This window comes from Mesoplodon densirostris, chromosome 19 (assembly GCF_025265405.1).
Source record: "Mesoplodon densirostris isolate mMesDen1 chromosome 19, mMesDen1 primary haplotype, whole genome shotgun sequence".
NCBI classification, from domain to species: domain Eukaryota; kingdom Metazoa; phylum Chordata; class Mammalia; order Artiodactyla; family Ziphiidae; genus Mesoplodon; species Mesoplodon densirostris.
The window spans coordinates 46,896,774-46,922,123 of NC_082679.1; the positions used below are offsets into that span (position 1 = coordinate 46,896,774).

Below are 25,350 nucleotides of genomic sequence, written 5' to 3' on the forward strand. Positions count from 1 at the left end.
CTTCCTCAGCCTTCCCTCACTGCACAGTTCTGGCCACAAGTCCCACTCCTGCACCAACACCTGTTCTGTGCTGGGAGAGCAGGGGAAAGGGGCTTAGCCCTCTCCACTGTGGAGCCAAAGTGTTTGCCACTCCTTTCTGGGGGCCTTCCCCTACCTGGTAGCCTCCCCCGGCCCTCCCAGAGTTCAGTTTCAGCTGCCACCCAGTGGCACAGATCCAAGGACCCTCCCTCACCCTCCTAGGGCAGTGCATCCAGCCCCACTGCCCTATACCTGCCAGCCCCTCCCCCTCCAGGAGGAAGCATGGGGTGGGGCTGGACACTTGCCAGCACCTAGCCTAGTCTCCTTCACTTCTCCCCACGCGGATCACACAGCTCCTTCTGTACCGCTCGTGTGCCCCCTTTCTGCTGGACCCTTGGCCCTGAGAACCTGTTGGGGCGGGCAGGTTGCTAACAGGAGGAATGGAGATCTCTAGCTAGGAATCTGGTCGGGAGAGTCCCTGAGGATTGGCCCGGCCTCCTCCTGCCCCACAGTCCCCCCTCTTGTTTATTCATTTATCCTCATTTAGAGCCATTTGCAGAGATTTAGAAAGATTTGCAGTAACGAATGGATTCCTATATAAAGATTATTTTTATACTTTTTGCAACAAAAGGAAATTGTAATATTTGTACAGTGTCCAAATGAATAAAGACCATGCCTAAGGCTGTCTTTGATCTGGTTCTTTCAGGGATCCTCCCTGGGACTGTGCTGGATTGGTGGTGGGAACGGGCGGGTCAACTTTCTGGAAAAGGTGTGGCGGTGCTGACAGCCCGCCCTCCCCACCCCCACCTGCCGCACCTGGGGGCGGGGCGGGGCCCGCCTCTGCGGGGGCGGGGCAGGCACCCTCCTACCCTCCTACCCCCGGGACTCTAACCCGGAACTAGCCTCGGCTCTGGCTCCCTTGGGAAGGCCGCGGCGCCTTGTCGGGAGTGGGAGCCTGGGCTGTCAGTGTGGGCCACGGGAGCCAAGTGTCGGGCAGAGGAACACCTTCGTCCTCAGGGGCCTCAGACCAGGTGTGCCCTCGGCGGGAAGTTGCACATCTGGAAAGTACAGAGGCCCCCACCTCGGGTAGACGATGGCGCCCCCGCGGAATGTAGTGAAGATCGCCGTCCAGATGCGCGACGCCATCCCGCAGCTCATCCAGCTGGACCAGGTCACCCGGACTGTCTGGCCTCCGTCCACCCCACCACCTACCTCCGGGTCGCCCCTTTCCCCTCGAATAGCCCACCCCCCCTCCCCCAGGCTCCTCCCCAACTCCCACTCCCATCCGGTGAGTGACTGTTCCACTTGTAGGCGAAACCCCTGGCCGCTGTGCTGAAGGAGGTGTGCGACGCGTGAGTGCGGGTCTGCCGGGGCACGCCGGGTGGCTGGTGGGAGGGCAGGAGGGAGAGGGCGCCCCCTACCCGCCTCGCTGAGCCTCTGCTGCCCACAGGTGGAGCTTGCCTCACTCTGAGCGCTATGCCCTACAGTTTGCTGATGGGCACAGAAGATACATCACTGAGAACGTGAGTCCCCTCCCCGCCCCACATTCCATTCTGGGACCCCTTTAACCCACCTGGCTCTGACTCAGAGTCATCGTCCCACTCTCTGGAACCTGATCTTTCTTTTACTGACTCCCAAATCCTCCCTTATTGACAACCCCAATTAACCAATCCTCAGAGCCCTTCTTGACTTCTCTCCATTTTCTGCCATCTTTTCCAGAACCGCACGGAGATCAAGAATGGCAGCATCCTGTGCCTCAGTACTGCCCCAGTAATGCCCCTCCTGACCCTGCCCTCATTCTGTGCCCCTCTGCTGTGCCTCTTCTCTGCCCGCCACTGGCACCTGGGCCCTAGGTCTGGAGGCCCCAGCCCTAGCCCAGTAGTGCCCCACCTAGTGGACACCCAAGTCCCCACATCCCCAGTTCCCACTCCTTACCTCCTCACCTCTGTTCTCGCTCCCACCCCTGGCAGGACCTTGAGGCTGAGCGGTTGTTGCGTGGGCTGCAGAGCGAGAGTTGTGAAGGGCGCCGGGAAGCCCTTCGGCACCTCGTCCTGCTGGCCCCAGACATGACCTTCACCCGGGAAGTCATCAGCCGTGATGGGCTTCAGAGACTAGGCTCCATCATTGAGGATGGGGACGAGTGAGCACAGGGCTGTGGTGGGTGGTGGACATGGTGGGGCTGGGCGTCCTGGTCTGGTCCTCTCAGCCCCACCTGTCTCCCCAGCCTAGGAGAGGTGCTGGCCCTCGCACTGAGGGCCTTCTTGGAGCTCATGGAGCATGGCGTGGTGTCCTGGGAGACGCTCAGCATCCCCTTTGTTAGGAAGGTGGGTGGGCTTTTCTAGGGGTAACAGGTGGGGGCAGTGGAGTGGTGTCAGGGTCTGGCCTTCCACGGTGCTGAGGTGGTGACCCCCCCTGCTCCTCTAAAGGTGGTGTGCTATGTGAACATGAACCTCATGGATGCATCTGTGCAGCCCCTGGCCCTGGGGTTGCTGGAGAGTGTGACCTTGAGCAGCCCTGCCCTGGGCCAGCTGGTCAAGAGTGAGGTGCCACTGGATAGGCTGCTGGTGCACCTACAGGTGTAAGTGTCTGGAGGTGGGGTACAGATGAGTGGAGCGGGGCTGGACCCTGGATGGCCGGCTGAGCCCTCTTCCTGTCTCAGGATGAACCAGCAGCTGCAAACCAAGGCCATGGCGCTGCTGACGGCTTTGCTGCAGGGGGCCAGCGCTGCTGAACGTAAGGTGGGTGTCCAACCAGTGGCTGGACGGGGTGGGGAGCTGGTGGGCACTGTGCTCCACAGTGGGCCTGCAGGGTGGGCGCTCATGGTGGGGCTAAATCACCTGAGTCCCCTTCCCACCCACCTCAGCACATGCTTGACTACCTGTGGCAGAGAAACCTTCGCCAGTTCATCTACAAGGTAGGAAGGACCAGGCCAGGCAGGCCCTCCCCCACTCCTCTCCTCGTGAGCCCACACTCATACCCGTGAACTGGCTGTTCTCCAGAACATCATCCACAGTGCAGCGCCACTGGGCGACGAGATGGCTCACCACTTGTACGTACTGCAGGCCCTTACGCTCGGGCTGCTGGAGCCACGCATGCGGACGCCACTGGACCCCTACAGCCCGGTAGGTGCCTTTGGGGCACACGAGGCTGGGGACGGCTGGAGCTTGGCCTTGAATCTTCAATCTTAACACCACTCCAACAATGACCCCAGGAGCAGCGGGAGCAGCTGCAGGCCCTGCGTCAGGCTGCCTTTGAACCGGAGGGGGAGTCCCTGGGCACTGGGCTGAGTGCTGACCGTCGCCGTTCCCTCTGTGCCCGCGAGTTCCGCAAACTGGGCTTCTCTGTGAGTGACCCCTGTCCAGCTCCCTGCCCCTGCCTCAACCCAGGGCTGCTGTTGTTCCAGAGGGCTGGGCCCTTCCTCAGCTGCCTCTCCCCCTTCCCCCAGAACAGCAACCCTGCGCAGGACCTGGAGCGCGTGCCCCCTGGCCTGCTGGCCCTGGACAACATGCTCTACTTCTCCAGACACGCGCCCAGCGCCTACAGCCGGGTCAGTGACAGGTTGGGGTGGGATACGGCAGGATGCCACCTAGGCGGGGGGTCTCCACAGCCTCAGTCGTGACTCCCCACCCCGTCCTGTGCTCCCACCACCCCAGTTTGTGTTGGAGAACAGCAGCCGTGAGGACAAGCACGAGTGTCCCTTTGCCCGGAGCAGCATCCAGCTGACTGTGCTGCTGTGTGAACTGCTCCATGTCGGGGAGCCCTGTGAGTGGTACTGGGCACAGCGTGTCCAGGAAACGGGGGACGGAAGGGCAGAGAGGGCCAGGGGCTGCACACACTTTCTCCCTGAGCCCCTCCTGCCCCCCCGCTCCAGGCTCCGAAACTGCCCAGGACTTTTCGCCCATGTTCTTTGGCCAAGACCAGAGCTTCCATGAGCTCTTCTGTGTGAGCATCCAGCTGCTGAATAAGACCTGGAAGGAGATGCGGGCCACTCAGGAAGACTTTGATAAGGTGCATAGGGTGGGAACAGGGAAACCTGGGCCAGGGCAGGAGGTTGTACTGGGTCGGGGCCCAGAACTCAGGCCCTGAGCTAAGCTTGGGGTGGTCCCAGGTCATGCAAGTGGTGCGGGAGCAGCTGGCCCGCACGCTGGCCCTGAAGCCCAGCTCCCTGGAGCTCTTCCGAACCAAGGTGAACGCGCTCACCTACGGGGAGGTCCTGCGCCTGCGGCAGACAGAGCGGCTGCATCAGGAAGGCACACTGGCCCCTCCCATTCTGTGAGTTGTTGGGGATGGGTCCCAGTCCTAGCCCCCACCTTCCCTGCTGCCCCCTGGGCCTCGCTCAGGCCCAGGTCGTCCTGTTCAGCGAGCCCCCTCCCCCCTCCCCCAGGGAGCTGCGGGAGAAGCTGAAGCCAGAGCTCATGGGCCTGATCCGCCAGCAGCGTTTGCTCCGCCTCTGCGAGGGGACACTCTTCCGCAAGATCAGCAGCCGACGGCGCCAGGGTCACTGCGTGGGCAGTGGGGCTGGAGAGCGGCTGGGCTGGGGTCAGGGCGTGTCCCTCTCATCACTCCTTCCCTCTTCCCCTTTCTGCCCACAGACAAGCTGTGGTTCTGCTGCCTGTCCCCCAACCACAAGGTGCTGCAGTATGGGGACGTGGAGGAGGGCGTTGGCCCACCCGCCCCCGAGAGCCTGCCTGAGCAGCGTAAGGAGGGCAGGGTGGGGGTCAGACACCTGCTCTTCCCAGACCGCCGCCCCACCCCGGGACCGCCTGGGGTCCCAGTGGTCAGCCCTACCGTCTTCCTGCAGTCCCTGTGGCCGACGTCAGGGCACTGCTGACAGGCAAGGACTGCCCCCACGTCCGGGAGAAGGGCTCGGGAAAGCAGAACAAGGTGAGTGCGGTGGGGACCAGGGGCTCCTTCCTGCCTGCCCCTGCCCCTGCCCCCTGCTTAGTGCTTCTGGCTCCCTTGCTTCCCCAGGACGTCTGTGAGTTAGCTTTCTCAGTCAGCTATGACCACGGGGAGGAGGAGGCATACCTCAACTTCATTGCCCCATCCAAACGGGAGGTGAGTGTCCGGGCAGGCTGAGCAGAGTCGGGCAGACGGGCCGGGGAGGAGACGGGAAGGCCCTCATGGAGATGGCCCCATCCCCAGTTCCACCTGTGGACAGATGGGCTGAGCGCCCTGCTGGGCAGTCCCATGGGCAGTGAGCAGACACGGCTGGACCTGGAGCAGCTGCTGACCATGGAAACCAAGCTGCGGTTGCTGGAGCTGGAGAATGTGCCCATCCCTGAGCAGCCACCCCCCGTCCCCCCGCCCCCCACCAACTTCAACTTCTGCTACGACTGCAGCATCGCTGAACCTTGACAGTGAGGTTGGCCAAGGGCCACAGCTGCTGCCACTGTGGTGGCCACAAAGGGGGGAGGGGGGGAGAAGCACAGGCCCCCTGACCAGCAGAGGCTGCAGCAGAAATAAAGTCTGCTTGGCTCTTCGACATGTGTTGAGCCAGCTCTGAACCCTGCAGGCTAAGCCTGCCTTCAAGCTTAGCTGGCAGATGAGATGAGGGCGTCAGGCCAGGGCCACAGCTTGGGGCCACAAACCTGGGCAGCTACAGTTGAGGGGCTGGTGTTCTGAAGGACAGTGGGGACCGGCTGGCCCTGTTACCCTTCTCCAGCACGAGTCCTCAGCCTCCCTCAGTGCTAGGCCTGCAAAGAAGGATGGCCTGTAATCTGGGGGCACCAGCTGAGAGAGGTCTGGGGCTGCCAGCCAGCTGAGGGAGAGGTGGTGGGGCAGGAGGCATTTCCCCAAGTGGACGCCTTTCTGGGCGCCATTAACAGGGGTCTAGTCTGGGAGCCACGTTTCCAGAAGGCTCCTGACAGTCTGAGCTCAGTCCTCAACCCTGCTTGGCCCTTCCCCTGCATCATTTGTGGGTCGTGATGGCCCCCTGTTGAGACGCTTGAAGGGAGAGATGTGAAGTTGGGTATGCTTTGTGCTGAAGGGCAAACTCAAGATTCCAAAAGATGTCCCCCAGGCCAGTGGGAGGATGTAGGCTGATTCTGACAAGAGAGAATTTAGTGCAGGAAGCCTGCATTCTGATTAAAACCCAACTGCAGCAGCACGGGTGGGGTGGGGGCCACAGACAGGCCAGCTGGAGGTGAAGCTCGGAGGCTATGGTCATAGACCCCAAGCCTCTGAGGCAAAGAGGAGCACATCCACCCACAGGACCCACGGGCGGGCTGGAAGCTGCCAGCCACCACCCTCTGACCTCCTCCATGCCTCTCACTACCTCTCTTTCCCAGTGCCTCCTCAAAATATCTTTTTTAAGTGTTAACCATCACCATGTTACCTAAAAACTGATGATACTTGTTCCCCGTCTCTAGCTATGCTTCTGACTTGGGCATTCAGGGCCCCACATACCCACTCCTGCATTTAGACCTCCCACCACACTTAGAATAGTCCCTAGTTGAGTTCAAGGTGCAAATGGGGAGCCCAAGTACAGTTAAGTCTCCTAATACCATCAATTCTTCCTTCTCAGTGTCTCCAGTCCCTTGTTACAGGCCACCATCATCTTGGCAAGAACCTCCTGACTTCCTGCCTCCTGTCTTGCCCTTCCAATCTTCTCAATACCAACTACCACACTGCTTTCTCAAACAGGAAGCCGATCTGATTACACACTCACACACATACTGTCTCCCCTGTATTCTTCAGTGTCTCCCTATTGACCACGGATAATGGTCACGGTACCATGATTGAACAGAGTTGAGATGGGTTGCAGACACGTTGTGGTTTAGCCCTTTCAACAGAGTGCCTGTGGCTTACAGAGTCACAAGCATGTGGATCAAGGATGCTCGGTCCAAGCTGGCATCCTCCCTGCCCGCCATGGGACTGGGACTACCCCTACACCCAGCACCAGCTCTGGCCTGCCCATGTGCACCTCCCTGGTCCCTTCTGCCTAATTGTCTCCTTCCCTCCCTCCTATTTTTTCACTGACTTGAGTCTTTCCTTGACCCCCCAGGCTAAGCTTATAGCTTCTGTCTCTGTTTAGGAGGTTGGACTAGACCTCTAAGGACGCTTCCTACCCAGAGATGCTATCCTCTTTAGTGTCTTTTGTGTGTGTGTGTGTGCTGAAAACAGCCTCATTGACTCAGGCAGCCTTAATCACTGTGCTCCTGGGATCTGGCTGGGATGAGGGTACACAGACGTGCCTTTGCTACAGGACATGTCCTGGGGCTTGTGCTGCGGAGAGGCCTCTGGAGTCTCCCACCATGTGGGGAAGAAGCTAGGACCTGCTGGGGGCACCTGTAGGACTTTGGGCCAGGTGTGAGGAAGAACCTGGCATTTCCTACACATTGTCCCTGGGCTGGGCTGCTTCATCTGAGGTGGGGAGGGAAGGGGCCCTTTGGTCTGAGAACTTCGGACAAGGACGTGAGATCTGGAATTTTTAATCTTGTTGGGTATACAACAAAGACTGTGGCTTGGCTGGTAAAGCTCAGTGCTGGTAGGGGGCTGGGAGAACTGTGGGGAACCGTACAGGCCTTAGTGTGAGAAGGGGCAGGGCCAGAGGCACAGGGTCTGTTCCTCCAGCACCAGACCCAGCCCACCTGTGGGCCTGGCCTCTGGACCCAGGCCTGGACAGGATGCAGGAGCTGGCATTTCCAGGGGCCTGTGGCAGCGACATGTAGCTGGAAAAGGTTCCTGCTGGGCTGTGGGGCAGAGTGGGGCAGGAAGCCCCTTGGGCTGCCCTGATATAGTCCCACCCTTAGTCCTAGAAAAGGGGTTTTTAGCTTGGGGAAGGGGCTCTGGGGCATGTAGCAGAGGGAGGTGGGAGGCACTGAGTCAAACTCTAGGTCAAGAGGCCAGGCTGGAGCCTCTGGAGGTGACAGAGGCTGAGGCACAGGGCTGGTTACTGACCTGGCCTCAGTGTTAGGGTCAGGTCAGCCACTCCCACGAAGCGGGACTGGATGCAGGTCACCTCAGGCAGTTGGGCATGGAAGTGCCTGACGGAAGCCATGCTGATGCCAGGACACATGGCCACATCTACCATCCGGAGCTGATTACACACCCGCCCAGTGGAACCCAGCGTTCCGCAGGGGGGCCACTGGGCGAGCGCCTGACCCGGCACGGGGCCCCAGCCCAGCCCCTACACTGTGCAGCACTGGACACACTCCCTGCTCTAAGAGCTGACTGCACCTGGACGGGTTGAGGTGCTGCAGCCTTGGCCCAGCCCTCGTCGCTGAGGCGGCTGCAGTGACTCAGCACATCCGCGCTGGGGCAGCCTCTGGCCGCAGCCAGCAAGCCCTTGTCTGTGAGTGCTGGCAACAGGCTCAGTGACAGCCGCCTCAGCTGTGGGGCCTGGAGCACCTGCGAGAATGGCGGGGGGCGGGTGCTGTGGCGCTGGAGCCCTTCCAGCTTCCCCCATCCCCAGCCAGAGGAATAGCTACAGGCAGCAGAAGCCAATGAGAAAGGACTTTTTCCAGGCAAAAAGTGGGTTGGCCCCGACCGCTGGCTTCAGCCCCAGGGCCCTCAGCCTATCCACATCCCCAGCCCCACACCTTGGTCAAACTGGCATCAGTCAGCTTGCTGCAGGCTGTGAGGTCCAAGTCCCGTAGGGCCTGCAGCGTGAGCGGGGCGGGCCCTGTGGCCGGGGAGAAGGGTCCTTTTGCGGCTGGAGGCCCAATGCCCAGCTCTCGGGGTGGCCGTGAGAGGAAGCCCCTGCTTCCCAGATTCCTCCCGAGTTTGGCCCTCAGCTGTTCCCAGAAACAGGCGCAGGAGGGGCAGGAGGGCAGCTGAGCCCAGGGACCGCCCCGCCCGCCATGACCTCAAGGGTCCCGCCCCTGCGGCCCCTGCAGTCTCCTCACTTGGTTGCCCCAAGCCCAGAAGCCCCCGGTCACGGAGCTCCTTGCACCAGGCCAGGCACGGGACTGACAGGTGGGTGAGGTAGGTGCAGATGGCCTGCACGGTCTGGTTGGTGAAGGGCCACACAGGAGGATAAGTCTAGCACCTTGAGGCTTGGACCCAGCGCTGGCATCAGGGAGGGCACTGAGGCGTCCTAGGAGGGAAGTGGAAGAGGGAGAGGGCAATGGAGTGGTGGCTTGTGCCTGTGTCACCGGGCTTGGGGGGGGGGGTCACTAGGAAGGTTCTGCCCAAGGTTCCAGCCCCACAGGCAACAGGAAGCCGCCACAGGGTCCACGGAAGGAAGCAACAGTATTCCTGTGCTGGTGAGTGTCAGAGTGGACCTGGTGGGCTGCAGTGGTGGGACACCAGGAGAAAAGCAAATGCCTAGATTGGCTGGGGCAGGAAGGATGCAGGTGAAAGTTTCTAAGGTGATCACCCTGCCTGTGCTCCCAGCACCAATGGTGGACATCTGATTCTCGCTGAGCCAATCAAATATGCTCCCTCTAGGACTGTGAGGTCACAGAGCGGGTAGGGCTGCCACCTACCAGGAGCAGGAACTAAGGGCAGAACAGAGGAAGCTGCTTTGTAGAGGGATGCAGAGACTCGGGAAGGTGGGGCCCCAGAGAGAGCAGCTGAGAGACGCACAGCGGCGAAGCCGCGAGGATGGAGTAGGGCGGGGGAAGAGAGGCACTTGGGAGAAAAGGCTGAGATGCTTTTCAGGTGGGGAGTGCTCTGGGCACAGTGCTAGATTGAAGTAATAATCTGCTAAAGAGGAAGAGACTGACGCTGCAGGAAGACAGGGACGCCACCCAGAGGGACAGGGCTGAGCCCTATTGAAGGAACTGGCTTCAGTCAAGAAATGACCCTTCTCCCACGTCACATTACCTCCCTCGGGCCCTGCCTGAACCATGACTGCTGTGTGACCTCGGTACCCCTTCCCGCAGGGCTCGGTTCTGTCACCGCTTTCATCGGCCTTCCTGGCCCCCAGAGCACCCACCCTCACTCCCCTCCCCAGACTGCAGTGGTCACCAATCACTTGGCTCGTGAGGTATGTGACACCTTGTGGGCTGGGCCCCCTGGTCTCCTGGACCTCCCTCTACCTGGACCCACGGTGGGGCTGCGGGGAGGAGTGCTGGCAGCAGCCCTGTCTGTCTAGGATCCTTTCCTCTTCCCGACTGTGTCACCAGTTCAGCTCTAACTACTCCTTGGACACAAACACTGGGCGCCTCCCTGGCGCCACGCTCCCAGTTCCCCCAATCCCTGGCCCTGGTGAGGAAGGAAGGAAGGAAGGAAGGGGATGGGACGCTCACCTTGAGTGAGGAGCAGTAGGCCAGGCTGAGGGAGGCCAGTGGGTGGAGCTCCGCACACCAAGCCCAGGGCCTGGGCCAATTCCCGCCCTCTCACCAGGCAGCACTCGGCCACGTCGAGGCTCTGCAGCTCCCGCAGGCCCCCTAGGGCTGAGCATCTCACATCCGTCAGCTGCTGCAGCGTCCTCAAGCTCAGGTGCCACAGGCCCCACAGGCCCTGGCTCACAGCCAAGAGTGCCCCGTCCGCCAGTTCTGAGCAGCCGCTGAGGTCCAGGGAGGTAAGGCCTGGTTGCTGGTGGCAAAGGGCGGCCACAGCCTCTGTGGAGAGGTCCCGGCAGCGGTGCAGGCTCAGCTCCTGCAGCTGGCCCAGGGCCTGCAGGGCCTCGGGTGGCAAGCCAGTGCCACTCAGGCCCAGGGCGTGCAGCCTACCAGCCTGCTCCTTCACGAACTGCAGCAGGTTGCGGAAGGAGAGTTGGGAAGGGGAGGGATCCTGGGGGCCGACGCAGCCCCGGGCTGGGCCTGGCTCGAAGGTGAGGTGGCAGTAGGCCAAGGAGCGGCGCTCCAGGCTGGGGACACAACCGCTGAGCCGGCTGAAGCCGAGCTCGGCCAGGTCCCGCAGGCCAGCCAGACTGAGCTCGAGGAGGCCGCTCAGTGCCTGCTGGACCCGCTGTGCTGTCTTGGGCTGAGCTAGCAGCGCGCCCGATGTGACGAGGCTGTTTCAGCCACGGAGGTGAAGGCAACGCAGGGCCGGGCAGCCCAGGATCAGGGCCACGAAGGAGACCTCGGGGGGGCTGCCCCCACCAAGGCACAAGCTCTGCAGGTGCAGGCCCAGGTGGGAGGCAACAGACTGCAGCACCTGGTGTGAAGCCGGCGAGCCATCCTGGTTGGTCAGGCTGATGCAGCAGATGCCCCTGAGACCCCCCAGGCTCTTGATGGTTGGAAAGGAGGCAGAGGACACGGGGATGTTGTACCTCACGTGGGCCTACGGGGCAGCAGCGGGCCTGGGGTTAGCCCTCTGGTCTCAAGAGTGTGCCGGCCGTCGGGCCTGGGGGCACTTCGCTGGCCAGAATTTGAGGGCAGGTCAGGGAAGGGGTTTTCTACAATGGGGACCCACTGTGGTGTGTGGTGTCATGTGTGCTTGAGGGGGTGCTGATGGGAAGTGGAAGCTGGGAGGATGGGTCACACTGGGGGTCCAAGGGGATGACTATGAGGGGAGGACAGGAAGGTTAGTGACGGACGGGACTGAATGCCTATGGAGGGCCTGGGCCAGAGTGGGGACTTTGCATGCTGAGTACAGGAGGGCTGGGGGGTGACCTGGAGGAGAGCCAGAGAAGCCCCCAGGGAGCAGGAGGACAAAGTATGCTGGACCCCAACTTTTGGGACTTTGAGAACGTGGCCCTGAGACCCATGGACTCGGCTCCAAATCCAGGGCCTCAGCTTGGCCTTAGCTAAGCAGTCAGCCTCCCACACTTTCGCGAGAGTACATACATAGCCCTCGGAACAGCTGAGGGCGGGAAGAAGCTACGCAGGTGTTGCTCAGCACAATCCCCCGTGGCCCAGATGCCAGAGATCTGGGGCAGAAAGTGAGGCCGAGGTCCCCTGGTGGCCACACACATTCAGTGTATCAGCCACATGAATGTTTGCAAAAATGGGTTTTGTGTGTGAGTGAAAACGTGCACATGCACTGAGTGTGTTGTGTGCATGCGTGGGGGTGTGGGCGCGCTCACAAGTGTAGGCCCTTCAGGCTCGAGAGTTCAAGACGTGCTTGTGAGCCCTGGGGCTCATCTTTAGAGGGTCTGTCTTATCTGTCCAGGTAAGGAGGGAGAAGCGTCCCGTTTCTGTGGGCAGGAGTTCATAGGATGAATTTCAGAGGCAGGGAGGAAGCTGAGTTGGCCCTACCGTAGAGGAACAGGGGAGCGAGCGCAGGGAGCACACAGTCGGAGTTGGGTGGGGCCGGGAGGCAAGCTCAGGGCTAAGTTGTTGTGGGAAAAAGCTTGTTTGTTTACGAGTTTGGGGAGCCCCCAGTGAGGGAGATGTTTTCGTAGAACCTTCCCTGATCTTGTGCCAGAAGGAGCCAAAGGACAGTAGCTACAGGAATGTGTGGAACTGGTCTGTGGGGGGAGGGAGAAGATGACTTGGCTTCTAAACTCCTAGCCCCGTTTCTCTACCCCTGACCAATGCCCAGGTTGCAGGCAAGTGGTACTCAAAGGCTCTTGTTTTCACAAGCAAGCTCCCCAAAAAACCTGTCCTGTGAGTAACGGCAAGAACAAGCTGACACCCCTGCTTGTTCCCCACAGAACATCATCAAAAGGGAACCAGAAGGGTAGAAATGACGCCTAACACGCGCTCACTGCAAGATACTTATCAACAGGATTCTCCCAGGAAGACGCACGGAACTCATTCCCAGGTGTGGAGAATCAGCCTGGCTTCTGCCCCAGAGAGAAGCAGCTGACTATGGCTGTCCTCACGGGAAGGAGGAGCGTACGGTAAGAGGGAGACCAGCGCCCGGCGAATTTCACGGGAATCAGGGTGTCAAACCAGGTTCCCATTTCAGACCCTGTGGTCAGTATGGATGAGAGGAGCTCCCCTGACAGATTCCCCCCATGGACACTGGGAGACAGTGGGGTAGTGGGGACTCCCGAGGACCTGGGTCCCTCTCTCAGATTTAAGGAGAGCTGGGGAAGATCTCAGTGTGTGAGGTTCGGGAGGGTACCGAAAAGATCAGGGAGAAAAGGTTCTAGAAAGGGAAGGTAAAGTGTGCCTCCAGCCCTTTCAAAGCCCTGCAGTGACGACAGATGAGCCAATCTGATGATGAGTAGAATGAACTCTGGCTGGGGGAGTGCAGAGCGGTGCTGGTTGCCAGGCAGCACCTGCCCCCAATAGTCATATGCCACCCCCGCAGGCCCCAGCTCCAGCAGCCTCCAGTCTTCCTTCTTTCCCTGTCTTCCTGAGCCCTGGCTGCCAGGAAAGTTCTTCCCTCTCCTAACTGCCTCCCTGTGAACAAGGTAGATGAACAGCCCAGCGTCCAAGTACAGGGCTGGCAGGTGGCAGCAAAAGCTACCCAATAGGGCTTCCCTGGTGGCGCAGTGGTTGGGAGTCCGCCTGCCGATGCAGGGGACGCGGGTTCGTGCCCCGGTCCGGGAAGATCCCACATGCCACGGAGCGGCTGGGCCCGTGAGCCATGGCCGCTGAGCCTGCGCGTCTGGAGCCTGTGCTCCGCAACGGGAGAGGCCACAACAGTGAGAGGCCCGCGTACGGCCAAAAAAAAAAAAAAAGCTACCCCAATAAAGGTGCAGGGCCTGGCCTAAAGGACTTCCAGCTATGGGGCCAGGGTGAGATGTGAGACTGCCTCCTTGCTCCCCACTGTTTTTCTTAGTGGAGAGGAGGAAGCCTCTAAGCCATCACCAAGGTGGTCTACCTGGGACTCAAATACAGGAGCCCAGGAGCAACCTGTTAGGGATATTTATCATCTGTGGGGGCTGAGCAGCAGGCTTCTGGGTTCTGGTCCTTGGCCCCAGTGTAGGAAAGTCCCCCTTCCCAGGCCCTAGGAAGATGCTTCTAAAGGCCTAAGGGAGGACTACACAGGTACCTGCTCCAGCTTCAGCCGCCCCATCACAGAGGGGCCAACTAGCCCCCTGGGCTCCTCCCTTCCCAGTGCTGGCATCTTAAGAGTAAATGCAAAATCATTTGGAAAATGCCCTAAACTTGCTAAAAGCAATACATGTCCCTTGACTGTGAGAGGCCAGGACTCTGTCATAACTACTGAAGTCCTGAGCTGAGATGGCAGGCCTGTGTGCAGACTTGAAAAGCCATCTGACGGAGACATGGCCCTCCTGTCTGCTGGCACAGGAATCCAAAGTTAACACACCTGTTTTCCAGAAGGCCTTTGAGAAAATATATGCCCTGGCGCCCAGGGGCTTTGGTCTCCAGAGAGGAGTCAGACCTTGGGGGTCATTTCCAGAGATGTTATAGACGCCTTGGGCAGGAGAAGGCCTCAGGGGGTGGGAGCTGTCCTGAGTTCTTCAATGACCAGCCCAGTGGCAGGCAAAATAGCACCCCCGCCCCGGTACAGACAGAGTCTGGGTGTAGTCGGGGTGCTGCCTTTGTCTACCTTCTTATTTGAGAAAAAATGGAATTCAGTGGGGGCAGGTCAGGGAGAATAAGTCACCAAGTCTAGTATCCTAGCCTGGCCTGGAGCCATATAGGCCCCAGCTTGGCTCAGCCAGAATCTTCTGTAGCACCTACTAGCTGGGGCTCCACCTCCTTATCAAGCTGCTGAGCCCTGGGAGATGGTTCCTGCCAACAGGGTTCTGCAGATTGGTCTCTGGGACATGGTGCCAGCAGGGCCCTAGATGCTCAGGTATCTGTGGCCTGGCTTCCCAGCACTCCCAGCCCTGGGGGTGGAGTGGGGGACTGAGTTTTGCAGAGGCGCCAAACGGGTCTTTGTCAATGTTCTATCTGCAGTTCAGAGTTAGCTGGAGCAGCCCCAGTGCTAAAATGGTAGACTCTACGATCCCAAACTCTGACCCTGGTCTCCTCCTTTTCCTCCCTCCCTTACTCCTATACCAGTCTCACCTTTATCCCCGGGGCCTGACTGCCCACTTGGCTTCTTCTATGCTCTCCTTCTTTGCTGGACTCCAAGAGGCCTCCCCCGGATTACCTCTCCTCAGGGTCCTTGTGGCCCTGCCCGTCAGGCTGCTGTCTGTGCCCATTCTCCTTGTCCCCTGCCTGGCCAGGGACGATGAGACCGCTGCCTCCTCTGGGTGTGTGCTGGGGATACGGAATTCTGCCCGAGGAAGCCGTGGCCTCCCCTTATGCCTGCACTGTCAGCACTGGCCTGCCGACTCCCACCTCCTCACTGCCTCCCCCTCTCTTCTCACTCCCCTCAGACTTCTCTCCAAGCCTGCTATCTTCTCCAGCCCCTGACGCTACTGTAGCCCCCACCCCTCACTCCAGCCTTCTCAGAGATGACCTGACCATTTCAAAAAGAAATCAAAGCCCCTTAGGTGGGAAGGCCCTCCCTTTTCCCTGTTCACATCCACCAGCCCACCCCTGGCAGGACTCATCCTAACCTCCTTCCCTCTCCTGCTCTTTGGTTCAGGGTGACCCCCTTCTCCCGGCCTACTGAGCCTGTCCCCACCCTCTCCTCTGAGAACCCTGCCTTTCCACTGCTCATTCCCCAGAGTCCACAAACACCCCGGAGTCTTAGCAAAAGCTTCCCTTGATCCTGCACCCCCTCTTCTCACCTTTCACCCCCTCCCCTCCACTGTCAAGCTTCTTGGAAGCACATGGGTGCCCACACCCACTGTGGCCACCTCTTTACCATGGCTTTGCCCACTTACCCCTCCACCACTGTCCCCACAGAATCACTCATTCCCAGCAACAGCTCCTCTCTGGCAAGGTCACCAGCATCTGGGGGCTCCCCTGAAGACTTCCCACAAGTGTCCTCTCTGCCATGCCATGCTGCCTGCTATGGATGGCCAGTCTCCCCCGATGCTCTCTCCTACTGGGGGTTCTGAGACTCTGCCCTCTTGGCTCTCCTGCCTTCTAGCCTGCTTTCCATTCAGGGTCACCAAAGAAGAGAAAGACCCAGTCCATAGACCAGTGGGTTCTCCATGGGTTGTTCCATTCTAACACACACACACACACACACGCACACACACGCACGCACGCACGCACGCTGTTTCCCTCCACGTGCACCCAGCAGACTTCCTCTCATTCCAACTACTTTGTTTTCCACACCTTCTTCCTGAGCACCAGATACTGGGAGCCATGATCTGATGGACCTCTCTCCGGATTCAAGGATGCAATATGCCCAAATCTAAGTTTACTGCCTTATTGCTGGTCTCTGGCCCTTCTCCTAAACTCTCAGTGCCCTCTACCAAATCGCCTAAGTCAGAAATCTGGGAGTCATCCTGGACCGCTCCCTCACGTCCACACTGGACAGTCCTCTCCATTCCGTCTCTTTGATACATTGTAACGTGTCCCTCTGCTCCCGCTCACTGCTCTGCCTTAGTTCAGGTGTCCTTACTGTCTGTCAGAAATATAGTAAGCAGTTTCCTCCTGATCAGGGTCCGGGCCTCCAGTCTCCCTGGCTCCAGTCTATCCTTGGTATCGTCACCAGGGTGATCCTTACAAAAGGCAATTGATGACACTCTTCAGGCCCTTTGATGGTCTGCCACTGCACAGCATGGAGACTGAGCTTCCTGACTGGCACTCAAGCCCTTCTATTGTCTCATGCGCCCCTGCCTGGGTTCAGCTGTTTTCTGTTTATTTTTGGCGGGGGGGGGGTCTGACCCCTCACCTACTCCTACTTGTCTATTTAGCAAGCATGTATTTCCCTCTGGAGATTTAGCCCAAGCATCCCCTTCTCCATGAAGTCTTTTGTGACTCTTCTCTCTGCACCCTTGGTGCGCCTCGTAAGATTCTGAGGGCAGCACCCTACCCCCTCCTTTTGGCTTGTGCTGTGTCCCTCTCACTATCAACTCTGGGTGCTGTGTCAGCCCCAGCCCTGCACCCCTAGGGCTCAGCAGAGTGCTGGGCACAGACAGGCAGCATCACCACCTGAGTGAGTGAGGCCCCTCCCTGTGTCTCTGGTAACTTCCCATCTTCCTCCTGCCGTGTGAATATTCCCAACCTCTCTGCTGAGGCCCTGGCCTCTGCCTCCCACTTACTCCCCTAAGACAACCTGGCCTCCACGGTCACCACGCAAATAACCCACCAGCCTTTAAGGAACTGCCTCAACAAACAGCTTCACATTGCCACCCCCACCCCTTCGCTTCCTCAGGAGAGGTGACATCCTCTCCATCCTACCCAAGACCAAGCCTTGTACTATCCTGAAGCCTGTCTGGCTGCCACCTCAGGTCCTCTCTCCTCCCTACACTCACTACTGACTCCTTCAGCACATAAACACATTAGAGATTTCTCCCAGTTAAAATCCTTTGTTTAGCCCACCTCAACTTCTCATTACAATTCTATTTATTTTCTTCTTTTCATGGGGAAATTTCTTGCAAATGAGGTCATCCTCTACATATCCTTTCTTCTCTCATTCATTCAACCTACCTGGCCTTTTTCCCCAGATGCCAAATGTTACTGAAGCCATTGGTGACCACCCTGTATGTCAAACATCATGGACACTATCCGTTCTTTATTTTCTGGACTCTGTGGGATTTGACACTGTTGCTCATCCACTCAACACTTGAAATGCTCTTCACCTTTGACTTGTGTGTCCTCCTCTCGCTGGGATCTCCTCAGCCCCCTCTGTAGGCCCCTCCTCCTCTCCGTGCCTTAGGACTGGTGTCCGCTCGGGGGCATTCTCTGTGGCCTGCTCTTCAGGGCTCCTCGCGCTCTCCCTAGGGGAAGGGACTCAGATCCGTGGCTTAAACGCCCACCTGTTCTTTACTGACACCCACATGTATATTTATTACCTAGACCCTTCTCTTGAATTCCTCTCTCAGAAACCCAGCTGCCACCTGGATCTCACCATTTAGATGTCTTATACTTCAAATTTTCAACAAGTTCAAATCAAATTCCTCTAGACACTAAGCTCAATGACACTGGAGAGAGAACTCAACAACAGACCCTACTTAAACACACACATTTAATATGTGACAGAGGAGGCTTCCAACTCATTATACATAAATGGTATTTGGGCTATTTGAAAACTAATCAGTTTAGCTCCTTACCTTAGAGCATAAATCAAAATAAATTACACCAATAAAAAATATAATCAATATAAAAATTCAAACCATAAAACACAAGAAACAATTTTGCTGTGAGCCTAAAACTGATCTAAAAAGTAAATTCTAATTAAAAAGAAAGACACAAAATATGAGTATATATTTTTCAGATCTCTGAAGAGAGGCAAAGGTTCTCTAAAGCAATGGAAGAAATAAGAAAGAAAAAATGTTCAGAATCAACAACCTAGAAATTTAACCTCATAAACAAACACATATCTACAAATCAAATTAAAAGGCAAATATATTAGGAATGTATTTCAATAAATATGTAAAAGGTTAATCTCTTTAATTATAAAAAGTTCATACAAATGAATAAGAAAAATACTAAGACCCCAATAGTTAAATGGACAAGGAACACAAATACACAAAAAACGGAAATGTAAATGGTCAGCTAATAAGAAAACTGTTCAACCTCAGTGATAATCAAAGAAGTCAAAATTGAAACAGAGCTATCATTGCTTGCCCTTCAAACGAGCACAGATGCCTGCATTCACCTCCTAGTGGGCTGTCTCCCTGCACTCCGACTCGCCCTCTCAGTCCACTCTGCACTGCAGATGTCTAAGACACAAATCACCACATGTCACTCCCCTGCCTAATATTGCTTTAAAGGCCCCACGATGATAACCAAGAGAAAGTCCCAGCAATGCCACCTGGCACCTCTGTCTTGCTGTCTGACCCCTTTCTAGCCTCATCTCCCACCACTTCTCACACACACACCTAAGTTCCAGTCATAGGGAACCTGTGTGGTCGTTTCCAGACCTATTTCACACTTTGGTGCCTTCACCTGTGCTGATATGAGTTCTGGAAGACCAACCTTCATCCTCATCCTATTCCTTCAGGAAGACTTCCCTGATGCTGCCAGTCTCCTTCGATGTCCTTCTTCATGTCCCCATGGCACCCTTCATTCCAGTGTCACAGCACCGAGCACACGACATCATGATCACTCACATATTTGTCTTTCTCCTTCACTGGACTATGAGCTTCTCAGGGGAGTTTTATTCATCTGTAGAGCCCCAGCACTGTACCCAGAGCCAAGTATGTATGAATAAGTATGCAGGAATGAATGGATGAATGATGCATGAGCAGGGCCATGAACAAGCTGAAGTGAGACAACTGAGAATGGGCCAGGTGAGGGTGGGTACCTTACCTCCCGAAGGGCATTCTGGGCTGCACAGCACCAAGCCCGACTCACGAGGGAGGCCTCTTTCTGATCTGACAGAGGCAGGAAGCTCAGAATATATGTGAGCATCTGAGGGAAAAAGAATGGGCATTGGGGGCTGTTAGTGCTGGTGGAGGCCTTTGGAACCTTCTCCAGCTGATAGCACAGTAGGTCAGAGGGGACTAGAGCACTGGCTTCTAGTTCATCTTGGATCCTAAGCTTCATGGAGTCTTCACTTCCCCTCTCCAGCCGCCAGGTATCTTTACTGGGAACAAACCTCTCCTGAGCACCACCTGGATGCAGGTTTGCTCTGACTGATAAAAATCAAACTTCCTGCTCAAGGTGTTAAAAAGAACTTGGACACTGGGACCAGATAAACCTAGTTTAGATCCTTATTCTCTCAACTGACCTCTCCGAGCCTTATTTTCCTTATCTATAAAAAGACAATTGTAGTGAGATTTAAATGGGTTGTTGTGACAATTAAATAACATGGTAAAGTGTCTTGCATAGGATCTAGAACACAGCAAGTCAGGTGCTCCTTCTCTGATCTTCAGGAAGTTACACTGGGACCGCACTCTTTTCCCATCTTCTTCACTGCCAACTAGGCTACTCAGCTGACTGTTAAGATTATCAGCAAGAAAATCTTAACAGCCTGGTAGGCTCAGACTGTCACTCCACCTATGCTCTGTGAGGCTGGGGGTGCGTGGGAGTGGAGGCCCTATTAGGGACTGGGGAAGGGAGTTGCCTGTGAGACCAGGAATTATCTGATGTTAACTGTTCTTTTCTTCTGGAATCTTCCCTCCTTGACTTCTGTGACACTGTGTTTTCTAGGGCTCCACTCACCACTCCAACTGCCCTGTTTCTGGATTCCTCTCTGGCTCCCAGGGTTCAGACCTGGGCCTTTCAATCTGTTACTTTCTGGGATAATAAATTCATTTGCATGGCTTTAACAGTTACCTCTATAGGAATAACCAGCAATTCAATATGGACATATTGTTTTATCATTCATGTGCTAGTTTAGTATTGCCAACTCTCCACAGGATTCTTCATCCAAATGTTTTACCATCACCTTCATCTCAACCTCAGTCCAAAGCAGCCTCTCCTCCCAACTTTCCAGCCCCTGAGCTTCAGTGCCAACAGTGCATCTCACCTGATGATCCTGATAATACTCTGTACTCTTCATGCTCTTCTGTCCCTTGCTCTCAGATATAGGTGTAAAGCACAGGCTTTAGGCCAGGCTAACTTAGACTCATTCAAATCCCATAGATTCCTAGCTGTGTGACCTCAGGCTGTGTGACCTCTCTGAGCCTCAGTTTCCACACCTGTAAAATGGGGATATTAAAAATCTAGATCATAGTCTTATGATGGGGATTAAATTATATATACATAATATAATATATATATATATATATTTAATAGATATAATATGCTTCACATCTAGTAGGTTGTCCATAAATGGTTCCTGGATTGCTGTTACTAATATTTCTGCTTTTGAAAACTTACCACCTTAGTAGCCCAGATGTTCATCACCCCAGCCTTCATTCCTTCCACAATCTCCCACCTGATCTCCCTGCTTCCAGGCTCATCCTTGCTAATCATTCCTCGCAATGCAACAAGGTTAATTTTCTTAAAACACAGCTTTCAGTCTCAGTGCACTCCTGATGAAAACCTTCAGGGTTTCCCAGTCCCCTCAAGACAAAATCTCTTCTCCTGGGTCAGCACTGGCAGGCCTCCATGCCTGACCGGACCCCTGATTCCAGAGCTTCCACAATCCAGTCTCCTCACTGTCCTACAAACACAGCATGTCTATTTCCTTATTTCCTTTTGCCTATGTGGACCTTTGCCCCAGCCCACTCTGATCTCTTCTTTCCTTCTCTGATCCCTAGTACACAGAAGGTACTCAGTCAATACTTACTGAATTGCATTAAGTAAGGATGGACAGTCTTTTACCTCTATTTTCACCAAAGGTTTGCTCAAGGAAGGGGTGGGAAGATAAAGCAGATCATTACTGAGAGGAGAATGACTGGGGAGAACAGCCTCTGGGCCAGGGAGGCTAGGCATGGGGAAGAGAACACTGATGGGGACTGGGACTGATCAAGCCCCTATCCGCAAGGGGAGGCAGGAAAACCTGACTGAGCCGAGGTAAGATAGTGGCCATCCTGTCTTCTGGGGCTCAGCAGTCAATCCAAGGAGCAAAGGGAGGGCAACAAACCTGTCCTCCCTGAGAGGAGGAAGCATGATTCTTGGAGCTGAGAAGTGGGGAGGTCTTTCTAGAGGGACCAGAAGAAGCAGTGATAAGGGTGGAGTGGCCACCCAACGAACCCCATCCCAAGGAGCTACTAGAGATATGACTGGTCATCTCTGAGATCTATGGGGATGGAACAGATATCCTCTGGGGCCAAAGGGGGAAAGGATGCCATTGCAGGGGGCTCACTGGGGTTGGAGCAGTCCTGTTTTTGCTAAGAGAAAGGAGCACCATTCCAAGGGCTGATGGGGAAAGGGTGGCCTGTCTCCCTTGGGCTGAGGGAGGGGGTTGCCAGCTCTCAGGGGAAAAGGGATGAAGAGGCCATCCCAAGAGACCACTGGGGACAAAACTTATCATCTCTCTCTGGATAACGGTGGCAGAGTGGTCTTGCTCCAGGTTAAGGAGAGGGAGCAAACATCCCATGGGGTGAAGGAAGCAGGGATGGCCATCACTAGGGGCCGAGGGAGCGGGGAGCAGGCCTGTGCCCGGTGAGGGAACTCAAAGACCATGCCCGAAGTTGATGGGAGGGGGCAGTCTGTTTTCCACCGCCAGGGGAAGGGGCAGCCGTTTCTCGGGGAGGAGGGAATAGAGCGACCATTCCAAGGGGCCAATGGGGATAAGATCGGTCACCGTTCGGGGATGATGGGATGGAGCGGACATCTTCCAGAGCTGAGGGGGAGGGGCGGCCATCTCAAGAGATGCAGGGTAGGCAGAGGCCCTGTTCTCGCTGAGGTGACAGAGCGGCCATCTCTTGGGGCCGATGGGGAAGGAGAGGATGGTCGCCCAAGGTAAGGGGACGGGGTGGCCCAAAGGCGGGGCCGTTACCCATAGCCAGCAGGTCCTTGGATCTCCCGGGCTGGTTGTTTCCGCCAGACGGGCGGGGCCAAGGCGAGCTGTCTGACAGCCGCTCCCCACAGCCTGGGACCCCGAGGGCGGGGCCTGTCCCGAGCTAGGCCTGAGGGCGGCCTCCTCTCACCTCCAGCGGCATAGATTCAGCCATCGCATCCCTGCCGCCTCCGCCCCCGCGCAAGGCTTTCTGGGAAGTGAAGTCCCACCGACTCGGGCGGGCGGAGCTTGGGAAGGAAGTGGATCTCCCACTTCCGTCCCAGTTGCTGACGATTTGGGTCTGCACCGGAAGTGCCTTGCAGCAGATGTGGTACCTCCTGAGTGCTGTTTCGGTCGCTCTCCCATCTTTCCCCGGCTGGGTATTTGCGTCGCACCATGGCGGTAAGGAGGGCGAGTAGGGCGGGGTCCGCAAGGCAAAGCACTCTCGGGGCCGGGAGACTGGAAACAGAGGAAGGACATCAAAGGAAGTGGGTCGGCCAGAGGGAGGTGCCGTCCGGTGGCTGAACCGTACTAGATTAAGGTGGGGAGTGGAGAGGCGCAGGAACGTACCAGAGCTGGTGCCGGAGAGGGGTGGGCGTCAGTACCAGACAGTGCCAGGACTAGCTGGAGATCTAAGGGGCTTGAGACGGGGTAGGCGTTAGCCCAGATCTGGTTTACTCTAGCAGAGGCCGGAGAGGGTCGCCATTCAAGCCCACTCAGGGATCCCCCTTGAAGGGTTTGTCAGCCCAAAACTGGACCTTATCAGAGGATTCAGGAGATACCAGCCTAGTGTTGGATTGTTCCCAGCCCGAGCAGGAGGCGGTCATTGCTGGGTGTGCTGGAAAGATGCTGTCAGCCCTAAGCAGGATGGTTTGGAGGAGGGGTGGACATCCCAAGGATTGTGCTAGGTTTGAGCACCACGGAGACTCGGCTGAGGTGCAGATGGAACTCTGTAGCTAACCGGAATGGTGGGGAGGATAAGGAAGACCCTGGCTGATGAGGGTTCTGACAGCATCTCGTCATCTCTCTGCAGCCCAAAGGCAAAGTGGGCACGAGAGGGAAGAAGCAGATATTTGAGGAGAACAAAGAGACCTTGAAGTTCTACCTGCGAATCATACTGGGGGCCAATGTAAGTGCTTCCCTCCTTGCTTCTGTGCCCACCCAGTGTTCCATAGCCCTCAGCTCTGTTTGGTGGGGTGGAGTGGTGGCAGTGTATGACAGCTAAAGCTCCAGAAGAAAACTCCAACTAAAAGTAAATGAGAAAGGATCCTGGCACAGAGGAAGTGCTGAATAGTCAAAACAAAAAACCAAAAACAAAATGAGGGTGTGAGTCTCAGATTGACTGGAGAGCCCTTCCCATCCTAAATACACAGGGGCTTCTTTCCTGGGCTGAAGTGTCGGAGGGGAGTCTGGGTATTCAGGAAGCAGACCTCTTCCCTCAACCGTATAAGAAACGACTTGTCTTCTTTCATCACCTGGCCTAATATCTTGGTCAGAGTCGAGGGAGGTCCATGGTTTAGTAAGCTTTTTTTTTTTTCATTTAAAATTAAAATTTTATTATTTATTTATGGCTACATTGGGTCCTTGTTGCTGTGCATGGGCTTCCTCTAGTTGCGGCGAGCGGGGGCTACTCTTCGTTGCGGTGCGTGGGCTTCTCATTGCGGTGGCTCCTCTTGTGGAGCACGGGCTCTAGGCACGTGGGCTTCAGTAGTTGTGGTGCATGGGCCTAGTTGCTCTGCAGCATGTGGGATCCTCCCGGACCAGGGATCGAGCCAGTGTCCCCTGCATTGGCAGGCGGATTCCTAACCACTGCGCCACCAGGGAAGTCCCTAGTAAGCTTTCAATCCCAGCCTGATCCTGTGTCTGCTTACAGGCCATTTACTGTCTTGTCACCCTGGTCTTCTTCTACTCATCTGCTTCATTTTGGGCCTGGGTAAGTGTCCTGCATCCTGGGAAGTGGGTAAGCACATAGGGTCAGTGGCTGGCCTTTGATACCCCCATTCTTGTTCGGCAGATGGCCCTGGGCTTTAGTCTGGCAGTATACGGGGCCAGCTACCACTCTATGAGCTCGATGGCAAGGGCAGCCTTCTCTGAGGATGGGGCCCTGATGGATGGTGGAATGGATCTCAACATGGAGCAGGGCATGGCAGAGTGAGTGTCCCCCGCTGTCAGCCCAGGTGAGCAGCGCCAGGGCTGGGGTGCTGGGGCCCAAGACCCACAGCTACCTGTGACTTGAAGAGGGTGGAAGGGAGTTGAACTAGGGCCCATCTATTATTTTTGTTTTTATTTTATTTATTTATTTTTTGCGGTACGCGGGCCTCTCACTGCTGTGGCCTCTCCCGTTGTGGAGCACAGGCTCCGGACACGCAGGCTCAGCGGCCATGGCTCACGGGCCTAGCCACTTTGTGGCATGTGGGATCTTCCCGGACCGGGGCACGAACCTGTGTCCCCTGCATCGGCAGGCGGACTCTCAACCACTGCGCCACCAGGGAAGCCCGTTTTTATTTTTTATTAAAAAATTTTTTTTTTTTTTTTTTTTGGCTGTTCTGTGCAGCATGTGGGATCTTAGTTCCCCGACCAGGGATCGAACCTGGGCCCTCAGCAGTGAAGGCACGGAGGCCTAACCACTGGACCGCCAGGGAATTCCCCGTTTACTATTTTTAGCCCTTGCAGCCTCCCTTCTATCCACAGGCACCTTAAAGATGTGATCCTCCTGACAGCTATCGTGCAGGTGCTCAGCTGCTTCTCCCTCTACGTCTGGTCCTTCTGGCTTCTGGTACGTGGGTCGGGGGGCTCCCAACGAGGAGCTGGGGCATCCACCCCTTCTCTTCTTTCATTTCCTGCACCTGGCTTCAAGCTCCCTTTTCTCTCCTAGGCGCCGGGCAGAGCCCTTTACCTCCTGTGGGTCAATGTACTGGGCCCTTGGTTTACAGCAGACAGTGGCGCCCCAGTACCAGAGCACAACGAGAAACGGCAGCGCCGACAGGAGCGGCGACAGATGAAGCGGTTATAGCCACTGACATTGTGGCTACAGGTTTCTGGGCCCCGGGTGGCTCTATCAGGCTACATGGCCCCCATGCCAGGAGCAATGAGGGCCTAGTCCAAGGGCCAAAGGCAGTCTAAGGTATAGGATTGGTGAATAAATGGCTTACAATGTGGCTAATGGCTGTG

The 25,350-nt window shown here is 56.5% G+C and overlaps 3 protein-coding genes across 7 annotated transcripts; 2 read left to right on the top strand and 1 right to left on the bottom strand.

The window, feature by feature from the left end:
• Positions 1 to 58: 58 nt before the first annotated feature.
• Positions 59 to 12,686, top strand: ELMO3 (engulfment and cell motility 3). Of its 4 annotated transcripts, XR_009530614.1 has the most exons (23): positions 59 to 1,189; positions 1,330 to 1,370; positions 1,469 to 1,541; positions 1,738 to 1,788; positions 1,989 to 2,158; positions 2,243 to 2,342; positions 2,445 to 2,596; positions 2,678 to 2,756; positions 2,882 to 2,932; positions 3,018 to 3,140; positions 3,230 to 3,361; positions 3,464 to 3,565; positions 3,672 to 3,780; positions 3,890 to 4,026; positions 4,127 to 4,290; positions 4,403 to 4,515; positions 4,611 to 4,715; positions 4,820 to 4,902; positions 4,990 to 5,076; positions 5,164 to 5,383; positions 9,849 to 9,952; positions 10,312 to 10,489; positions 12,509 to 12,686. XR_009530614.1 is itself a non-coding variant. In XM_060084222.1 (20 exons), the coding sequence occupies exons 1-20, from the start codon at positions 1,112 to 1,114 to the stop codon at positions 5,374 to 5,376; spliced, it is 2,163 nt and encodes a 720-aa protein (XP_059940205.1). In that variant the 5' UTR covers positions 59 to 1,111; the 3' UTR covers positions 5,377 to 5,684. The 4 variants fall into 4 exon arrangements, 2 of the variants coding, with proteins under 2 accessions (XP_059940205.1, XP_059940206.1); XM_060084222.1 differs by lacking the exons at positions 9,849 to 9,952; positions 10,312 to 10,489; positions 12,509 to 12,686 and having other exon boundaries at positions 5,164 to 5,684; XM_060084223.1 differs by lacking the exons at positions 9,849 to 9,952; positions 10,312 to 10,489; positions 12,509 to 12,686 and having other exon boundaries at positions 5,180 to 5,252.
• On the bottom strand, positions 7,911 to 22,386 carry LOC132479672 (leucine-rich repeat-containing protein 29-like). The gene is given in 9 exon segments (XM_060083168.1): positions 7,911 to 8,107; positions 8,175 to 8,229; positions 8,231 to 8,370; positions 8,562 to 8,795; positions 10,215 to 10,257; positions 10,259 to 10,503; positions 19,098 to 19,199; positions 20,260 to 20,431; positions 22,331 to 22,386. Coding segments are annotated over 8 exon segments (1,047 nt in total). The 5' UTR covers positions 20,293 to 20,431; positions 22,331 to 22,386; the 3' UTR covers positions 7,911 to 7,912.
• A 101-nt stretch (positions 22,387 to 22,487) lies between these two features.
• Positions 22,488 to 25,337, top strand: TMEM208 (transmembrane protein 208). Of its 2 annotated transcripts, XM_060084584.1 has the most exons (6): positions 22,488 to 22,581; positions 23,213 to 23,308; positions 24,053 to 24,112; positions 24,194 to 24,330; positions 24,871 to 24,955; positions 25,055 to 25,337. In XM_060084584.1, exons 1-6 carry the CDS (start codon positions 22,576 to 22,578, stop codon positions 25,190 to 25,192), a joined length of 522 nt encoding a protein of 173 aa, XP_059940567.1. In that variant the 5' UTR covers positions 22,488 to 22,575; the 3' UTR covers positions 25,193 to 25,337. The 2 variants fall into 2 exon arrangements, with proteins under 2 accessions (XP_059940567.1, XP_059940568.1); XM_060084585.1 differs by lacking the exon at positions 24,053 to 24,112.
• The last annotated feature ends 13 nt before the right edge of the window (positions 25,338 to 25,350 follow it).

What these genes read in the sequence shown, in the direction of transcription:
- TMEM208 (XM_060084584.1), top strand. An exon ending in CTGCTTCATTTTGGGCCTGG is followed by an intron (nt 24,113 to 24,193) that starts GTAAGTGTCCTG and finishes CTTGTTCGGCAG; the next exon opens with ATGGCCCTGGGCTTTAGTCT. An exon ending in TCTGGTCCTTCTGGCTTCTG is followed by an intron (nt 24,956 to 25,054) that starts GTACGTGGGTCG and finishes TTTCTCTCCTAG; the next exon opens with GCGCCGGGCAGAGCCCTTTA.
- ELMO3 (XM_060084222.1), top strand. Translation starts at nt 1,112, where the DNA reads ATGGCGCCCCCGCGGAATGTAGTGAAGATCGCCGTCCAGATGCGCGAC. An exon ending in CTGAAGGAGGTGTGCGACGC is followed by an intron (nt 1,371 to 1,468) that starts GTGAGTGCGGGT and finishes TGCTGCCCACAG; the next exon opens with GTGGAGCTTGCCTCACTCTG. An exon ending in CAGCAGCCGACGGCGCCAGG is followed by an intron (nt 4,516 to 4,610) that starts GTCACTGCGTGG and finishes TTCTGCCCACAG; the next exon opens with ACAAGCTGTGGTTCTGCTGC.